At 39.7% G+C, this 9,113-nt stretch overlaps 1 protein-coding gene and 3 non-coding genes across 4 annotated transcripts; 2 read left to right on the top strand and 2 right to left on the bottom strand.

Annotated features, from left to right (window-relative positions):
• Positions 1-3,119: 3,119 nt before the first annotated feature.
• trnad-guc (transfer RNA aspartic acid (anticodon GUC)) lies at positions 3,120-3,191 on the top strand. The gene has a single exon. It is a non-coding gene; the product is annotated as a tRNA-Asp (tRNA).
• Positions 3,192-4,830: 1,639 nt separating this feature from the next.
• trnav-cac (transfer RNA valine (anticodon CAC)) lies at positions 4,831-4,903 on the bottom strand. Its single transcript has one exon. It is a non-coding gene; the product is annotated as a tRNA-Val (tRNA).
• Positions 4,904-6,243: 1,340 nt separating this feature from the next.
• trnav-cac (transfer RNA valine (anticodon CAC)) lies at positions 6,244-6,316 on the bottom strand. Its single transcript has one exon. It is a non-coding gene; the product is annotated as a tRNA-Val (tRNA).
• A 469-nt stretch (positions 6,317-6,785) lies between these two features.
• Positions 6,786-8,692, top strand: LOC141787442 (ciliary microtubule inner protein 1-like). Its single transcript, XM_074665853.1, is given in 5 exon segments — positions 6,786-6,803; positions 6,805-7,010; positions 7,292-7,373; positions 7,509-7,607; positions 8,537-8,692. Coding segments are annotated over 5 exon segments (561 nt in total).
• The last annotated feature ends 421 nt before the right edge of the window (positions 8,693-9,113 follow it).

The raw sequence follows: 9,113 nt of genomic DNA on the forward strand, positions 1-9,113 counted from the left end.
AATGCGAGCCATTGAGTGGTATCAATGGGCTATATATGCAGTGAAACAGATGACAGTGTGTGCAAAATATGCGCTGAGGCCCCTATGGTGCTTCCCACAGTAATACTGGAAAAGTACAGTTACGAGGCATGTGCAAAAATTCAGCAATTAAAATGTAGAAGTGGTGAGTTGACCCCCAGACCAGAGGTTCCAGCCTTGTCCGGACTTCCAGAGTGTGGTATTCAATGTAGACTCCTTTATGTCTCCAGACATAGATCTGTGTGTAGATTGTACATTTAAACAGACATGCAAAAAGTCCTCTATTTATACATCTCAAGACGAGCCACCGACAAACTACAAAGTAGATGAGTAGGCTGAATACGGGTGTTTCGCCAGCAGAGGATTTACTGATTCCCCAGGAGGAGGGGTTCATAATGCGAACACAACTGTTAATTGTAAGATCACATGGGTGTTGTCATGGTTTCCAGAAGCTAATATGACTGAGCCTTTTGTATCTAGATCAATTTGGTTTAAAAACCCACGGCTGATAGATCGAATACGTGTTAATATAACTATGCCTAGATCTAGAAAATGTTTTTTTCAGTAGTCAGACTTTCGCAGTTGCAGATACTGTGGGGAAAATGAGTATTGAACGCGTCAACTTTTTTCTCATTACATTTATTTCCAAAGATGCAATTAAAACAAAATTTCTACCAGACATTGGTATTAACTCAAATAATCCACACATGAAAAGAAATCACAACGTTCAGGTCCATAAATAATGATTATGTGGAATTAAGTACGATAACACAGGAAAAAAGTATTGAACACACCATGGAAAGGCTGTATACTTTGGCAAGAAAATGCACCATACCTCCTGAAATCTGTCAGTAATTATTACTTGAACTTCCAATTAGAGCAAACCAACATCAGCTGGGCTAGAGCAAAAAAAATTTTTTAGAGCAACCCACCCCCCACCCCCACTGTAGTGACTGGATGTGTGATGACAACATTCTAAGAAATACAATACCACCTTGGTGGATTGGACTATGTACATTGGTACGAATGAGGTTACCTGTTGTCGTGCTCTATGATGGCAAAGATGAAATTCTTGAAATAAATGAGAATGGCTGAATTAAACAGACATTAAAGACAGATAAATTACGTATACTATAATCAACAGAGCTTTGTCTCAAATCCCACGCCAGGTCTGAGTTCGTGTATGCAAGTTTTATATCAGTGAAGAGCAGGGTGCAGCGAGGGAAATCCGTCTGTGGAGGAGAATAATTAGATCATATGAGGGCAAAACATTTTTAGAAATAAAAACTGATGTTCTTAGATTAATACTTAGATTCTTGATTTAGATATGACACCAAGAATGTTTCTAAAATTTTACTCTTCTTCCGCCAATCTGTCACATCAACCCTTCTGAATCACTGCAGTGATTTCCTTGCAGGTGAGTTTTTTCCTCACTCGCTCAACTTTCCCGGTGGCGTCATTTCCTCTTTACCTCTGTTGCTACAGCATTGTTGATGACCAGCATGGAGAAGTTCCCTTTGTCCCGTAATGCGTCCCTCCATGTCGTAAATTTTGTGGGTCGGCCAGCTGAACCTTGAATATTTAGGGGCTTGTTGTGTAAATTACGATTGTTTTCATGCGCCACATTTATCAGCAGCTGATCAGGCGTACATCGTGATTGGCCCTGGTACACACGTTTCATAAATCACACGTGAACGTTGCTGTACACTGCTTTTTACACCCAGATCTGCACCAATTCCCACGCAAGATTGATAAATGAGGGCCAGAGTGTGCAGGCTGTGGACAGACAGATGACTATGGTGGCTGGTCTCCAGCAGGCTCAAATGTTGACTCCGTACTAAATGGTTCAACTCTGCCTGGACATTTAGTCCAGGTATCCGGACTTTCACCCCAATCCTGACTACTTAGACGTCTCTGATGGAGATGAACAGAGTCCGGTCTGAGGTAACTCATTAAACTGAATGTTGTCAGAAGCATGAGGATACTCCCAGGGATGATGGAGTAATGAGTCTATAACCAAAGAAGTGACCATCAAGTGGTCGTTACGTTATGATTAACCTTCTCACTACTCTCTCATATTCTCACAGCTGAATGCATATTCCATTTCATGATTATGTTACCATGTCTCATTATGTTTAATTATGTTATGAGTTATAATCAGGGTAATATGTTCATTAAAACTCCTCCATGGCCGGGTTTGAGGGTTTGAGTGCCTCGATGATCCTAGGAGCTGTTGTTGGGGGCAATCGCCCCGGTAGGGTCTCCCAAGGCAAACTGGTCCTAGGTGAGAGGCCAGACGAAGTGTGGTTGAAGACCCCTTATGATTAGTTCAACTAGGAATTTGTTCACCCTGGCCGGACCTTGGCGGCCTGATCCCCGGTTACAGAAACTGGCTTCTGGGACAGGGGCAAAAGCTTGGGAGAAGTTTGGTGACTCCATGGAAAAAGATTTTCAGTCGGCCCCGAAGAAATTCTGGCAAAGGAGGGGAAAGCAGGCCTCTGTCCACACTGCGTGTAAGACCCTTTATATTTTAGATTTAGTTACAGTTTTTAACCCAAATGTGTGATTGTTGACATATTTTTGGCTGAATCTTGTTATGACACTGACAGGTCCATTAATGTGTATTTATTATAATAAAAATCCATTTTTGTCTGAAGCCTTCATGGACACCAACAGCAAAGACAAACCACTGATGTAGACCCTTTGGCCACCACCACCACATGATGTCTTTGATCAGGTTGCCACCTTGTGGCTTCCTTGAGGATTTGCAATCCAGTAATCAGAACTAAGAGTACGTACTGTTTTTAGAAGGGCCCCCAAATTAAAGTTTTAAATACTTTAATTTACATGAATGTATTTTACAACAGAGACATTTCAGTGATTCTGAAAACAGTAAAGATGTAAAATGAATGTAAAATGTTACCCCACTCAAGTGTTGACATGACCTATTAACCCACACAGCCACTGGAAAGTTGAAACCTTCGTAGTGCATCTGCCTGTGTGTGTCTACATGTGTGTGAGTGTGTAAGACCCTTTGAGTGTAAAAAGTCCTGGGACATGGTGAGATATTTGAACAGCTGACTGGTGCAGTAATGCCACCTTCCTCGTTAGTATAGTGGACAGTATCTCCGCCTGTCACGCGGAAGACCGGGGTTCGATTCCCCGAGGGGGAGTAATTTTCTGTATGAGGTTGATTATTTTTAACTTCTAGTTCCTCAAATAATAGCCTTGGTCATTTTTTGTCCTAAATCTTCTCTTTATTCTGGCTCACTCTGGTACAATCTCCTCCATCTTCAGTTGAGCAGGTCATGGGACTCAACCCCTGTGGCATAATGTCAAGAATGAGATTGAGGCTGTTTTATTTTAACACTATCCATCCAATTTCTATACCACTTATCCTGTTCAGGGTTGCGGTGGTTGGAGCCTATCCCAGCTGTCTTATGCTGCGGCCACACCAGACGGGAATTGGCGAATGTAAACGCCACACTAATGCCCGAGGCCTGATGCTAAACTAATTTGACAAGCAGAGGGGCAACGCACTTTATGTGTGTGCGTATTCATCTCTTAACAAACCTCTACACTCAATCCCTGAGGGGCATGCTGCCTCTCCCTGGTAATCCACCTCCACTGGCCAAAATTAACACAGAAGTATTATGAAATGAATGCATAATTTGGACAATTTATTTTTACATTCATTTATCCTTTAATTTAGTATTTCTTCACAATTATGTCCTTTTTGGTCCCCAATAGCAATGTAGTCTGTTTAAAACAGATCTTCTTAAAGTCCTATTTTCATTAGTACTTTTCCACTTAAAAAATGGACAAATAAATACAGACATAAATAAATGTGAAAATAGAAAAAAATATACATAAAAAAGGTTAGGGTAAAGGTTAACACAATAAAACAGGAAGTAAATGGAAAGACAGGGTACTGTAAAAACAAAAATAAAAAAACAATAACGTACAGACAAAAACATTTTGGATAATTATGAGCAAAATAGATAAATATATATGATATTATCCAAATTGATCACATCTACATACAACATATTCTAAAAGGATGAAAACATGTTTCCGCCCGGTTTCGAACCGGGGACCTTTCGCGTGCTGGCGAACGTGATAACCACTACACTACGGAAACTGGTGACATAGCTCATGACGTCATACGTACTCATTCACGTACCATGACCTCAAACGTTCATTAAAAGTGCTTTTTCCGACTAAACGAGAATTCTATAAAGCAGTCCTTGCAACAGATGAAGTACAGTTTAATCTTTCATTGATATTTAATCCAGCTGTGGAATTAAAAACCGCAACTTTTATCATCCAAAGAGGGAAATAGCGCCACAAAGATCACACTCGTGGCCAGAAATATATTGCATCCGTAGTGATAAGAACTACCTTAGAGAATGAATGCAATGAGATGAGATAGTTAAGCTATGATATGGGTGGATAGGGATTTGAGGAGCCAAGATTGAATAATATTCTGTAAAGGGATTTATACAACATGTAGATATTTGATCTGCTTCAGGCTTTGTTAATACAAAATGAAAATAAGCGAGGTATAGTTTACACTCGCTCAGAGTCCTGATTCATGAAAGAAAGACGGAAAAACACACAATCAACAAACCCTGCATAAGCAGAGTCAGTAGGTGTCTCCTCATGATGAGGAATCAGAAAATTGTTTCTTGTTTGCATCAAAGGTGGTCCTGCGAACAAGAGCACTTCTTTAATTTGCGCCCCAGACATATCACATTTACGATAAGTGTTCACAGGTCAAACCATACAACGTTCAGAAAAATAACAAAGATATGTTTCCGCCCGGTTTCGAACCGGGGACCTTTCGCGTGTGAGGCGAACGTGATAACCACTACACTACGGAAACTGATGACGGGGTGCGTGATGACGTCACAACTTGTAATCTACAAAAACGAACGGGTAATGTTTGTAAAATTATTTTGTCCGTCTAAAAATGGTCTTGAATTGTCCCTTATCATATCTACAGTGAATAATGGATCTTTGAATCAAAAAATTAAGCTGTCTCAACACAAAACAACCGCAACTTTACCATGAAAGGGTGAAACAGCGCCGCCAAAATCTCACTAGTGGTCAAAAATATATCGCATCTGTAGTGATAAGGGCTACTGTTGAGAATGTATGGGAAAAGTTAAGGTATTAAGCTTATTGTCTGTAGCGCTTGAGCGGAGAATACAGGGTTTCGATTCCCTGATGTGAAGGCTTAATATTTCAGAAATGAATTTAAAACAAGTAAAGATGTTATATATTGATCATTGATGTCTGATACTGATATATATTGACAGAACTACAGCATGTTCACAATTTTGTGGTGTGTGACTAACTCTGTGACCGTGATTTTAACTCAGTTTGACTTTCAGGTCACTTGAACAATATTTGAACATTTTTTTTACAGCTTAAATGGAATTATAAATGAAGGCAACTTTCCACTTTTCTGTTGGGGTCAATCTGGAAAAAAAGCATCAAATTTGAAATTGCAAAAGATAAGATAAGATAAGTCATACTTTATTAATCCCCGGAGGGAAATTCAAGTTGTTTGGGCACTCTTCCAAGCAGAGAATTGTACACTCTGATGGCTGCAGGGAGGAATGATCTTCGGAACCTCTCGGTCCTGCAGCGCACAGAGGTAAGGCGTCCCCTGCTGCTGATCCTCTGGACTATGATGTTGTGAAGTGGGTGATCAGAGTGACGGATGATGGCCTCCACTTTCTTCTGTGTATACCTTTCCACCACAGCCTCCAGTGAGTCCAAACTGGATCCAACCACAGAGCTAGCTCTCTTCACCAGTTTTTCCAGTCGCCTCTTGTCCTTCTGCTTTAAACTATTTCCCCAGCAGACTGCACCATAAAACAAAGCACTGGCTACCACGGACTGATAAAACATCTGCAGCAGCTTTCCACAGACATCAATTGATCTGAGCTTCCTTAAGAAAAAGAGACGGCTCTGCCCCTTCTTAAAGAGTGCATCTGTATTAAGGGACCAGTCCAACTTGTTGTCCAGATGTACACCAAGATATTTGTAGGTTGGCACCACCTCCACGTCCACCCCATGGATGTTAACTGGCTGATGGCAAAGTATCGTTTCTCTATTGTTAAATACAGAGGGGTCAATATTTAAAAATAATTTTGACTTTATAAGGTGACTCAAGCAGCTGATCAGTCTCTGAGACAGAATTCCATGAGGAAAATGTGTTTCCGCCCAGTGTCGAACCGGGGACCTTTCGCGTGTGAGGCGAACGTGATAACCACTACACTACGGAAACTTATGAAGGAAGGGTCTGTGACGTCATCGTACTCAAATATCGAAAATGGGTGGCTTTTTAAATGATTTTGCTGTTGTTTGAGGAAACACAAACTCTAATCTGAAGCCCGACTGTACAAATCCCTTCTGTTCGAGAGTTTAACGACTGTACAGGTAAAGAAATAAAATAATACAAAGCTGGTTCATTCAGTAGCTCTACATGCAGGCCTATAAAACTCTCACCTGACTGGAAGACTATTCCAAAGGAGAGTGTCCCAATAAGTTTGTATTTACCTTTCAAACTTCTTTAATTAGACTGAATCTATTCAAATCTCTGAAATATATTTAGATATTTCAGCCCTGACCAGATTTTCAGATGCCACAAAAGTCAGAAAAGCTGTTACCCCAGTTACCCTCCAGTGATTCCATCCCAGCATTGCCACAGTTACACACACACACATACATACACTCAGAGGACAGAGGGGTGATATATGTGTCAGGGAACTCCATCGCCTTGACGACAGTAAACAGGTCTGTCAGTGTGACTTACACACAGGTGAAACATTAGCCAGGCGGGGAAAGAGAAGCCACACACAGGCGCGCACACACACACACACACACACACACAACACAAAGCATACACAACAGACAGGACAGATGGCTGATTCAGGGAGAACATCTGAGCCCGTCAACTTTGTGCATCGGGATGAAATCTGGTAAACCTGAAAACTCTTACTTTTTTGGGTGTTGTAACAGCTTGTTTTTCTCTGTTTTCTTCTTTGTTTGAACATTTTTATTTTACTGTAAATGGAAAAATAGCTCATCGTTTAAAAGATGCCTTGGGTTGTCAAGGCTGAAGGATATTTGTGTTTGAGTCTGAGCAGTCCGACATGATAAAAGGGTGATTCATCCTCTGTGATTGAAAAATATGCATGCTGTGCATGCTTGGTGTAAATAACTGAATAACTGTTACTAGTGTGTGTGTATGTGTGTGTAGGAAAGCCCATGTGAAGGCTGAGAAGAGTTCAGCAAAGGTCTGGCCCAACAAGTGGGGAATCCTGACTGAGGTTTACAAGAAGGTACCAAACACACACAACCTGAGGCAAATTGTTCTCGTTGAAAAAAAACCACACATGGAGTAAAATCATTACACAAAGAGTGCAGTGGAAAAAAAAACAAGTTTAATTAATTGAAGTCTTTTATTTCCCTTTCAGTACCAAAAGGAGAGTATGAAACTGAAAGAAGAGACCACAGTGGAGCTTCCTCCTCACCTGGCATCACGACCTTTGACCCCTCCAGAAAAACAAAAACAGGTACTATCTATCTATCTATCTATCTATCTATCTATCTATCTATCTATCTATCTATCTATCTATCTATCTATCTATCTATCTATCTATCTAATTACAAACCATGTCAGTAAGTTACAAACAACCAAACACACTAACTGCCTGACATACCTATGCAACTGAATATCAAGTAAAGTGTATTTACTAAGAGGTACTAACTAACAATAATGACCAATCAACTAATGAGTTAACAACTCAACTCAACTCAAACTTTATTTATAGAGCACATTTAAAACAATTGAAGTTGACCAAAGTGCTGTACAAACACAAACAACACATATGGCTTAAAATATCTAAAACATAAACAAAAGTCTGTATTCATTAAAATTCATTAAAACACATAAAACACATAAAAATTAATAAAAAAAAAACAAAAAACAAACAAAAAAAAAAAACAAGCTAGTTACTAGCTTATTCCCAATGAACTTACTAACTAGCTAACTAGCAAACTAAGTACCTTACCAATTAATTATTGAATGAACTAGTTAAATAACAAACACACTAGCTACCACTTTTACTAACTACTTAACAACATGGCTAGCTAAATAACTAGCTAGCTATTTAACCGAATGGGCAATTAACCTACAAACAAAATAGCTAACATACTTAAAAACTAATTAACTACTTCACTTATGAGTTAGCTAGCTGACTTACAAACAATGAAACAAACTAACAAGCTACCTAACCATTTTACTAACTACTTAACAACATAGCTAGCTTAATATCTAGCTAGCTAATTAACCAAATGACTAATTCACCCAAAAACAAACTAGCTCACTTACTTATAAGCTAATTAACTAATATGCCTATGAATTAGCTAACCGACTAGCTAATTAACTGACTGACAGACACACACATTTTTAATGAACTACCCACTTTTTCCCCTCTCCCAGGTTGGGTCCTCTCCTCCAGTTCCTCAGACGTCTCAGGGCTTTATTGGTTGGCGCTCAGCTCAACCACATCTCCAACTAGAAAAGTCTGGCGTGGTGCATCATGGGAGGCGTAGTTTCTTGAAAGACCTCGGCTGGCCTCTGAATGCTGGCATCTGACTGACTCTTTTTGAATCATTCATCGATTGAAAATCAGTGTGTTGATAATGATAAATAAAATTCTTCCAGTAACCTGATTTACAATTAGTGAAAATTCCTGATACGCTCAGTAGTAAGCATTAGAGTGTGTTCTTAGCGTTTGGTTTAATTTCTAGTTTTTTAAGGACACCTACAGTTTCTGGTAAGTGAAGGGAAGACTTATTTTGATACTGGACGCAAAGTGTTCCCCTACCCCAGACTGTTCTTACACTGTTCTTACAGTCAAGTTGCAAGTTTGATTAATGCAGATGAATTAGTGTTAACAGACAGTTAACTTAGTGGGAATCCACATATATCACAGGGTGTTTGATATATTCCCATTGTTTTGACCAGGAATGCCCTCAGCATTGGCTGGCAGGCACAATATTTTTGTATGACACTG

This window comes from Halichoeres trimaculatus, unplaced genomic scaffold (assembly GCF_033239565.1).
Source record: "Halichoeres trimaculatus isolate MK-OKI-2021-1 unplaced genomic scaffold, fHalTri1.1 fHalTri1_scaffold_1, whole genome shotgun sequence".
NCBI classification, from domain to species: Eukaryota; Metazoa; Chordata; class Actinopteri; order Labriformes; family Labridae; genus Halichoeres; species Halichoeres trimaculatus.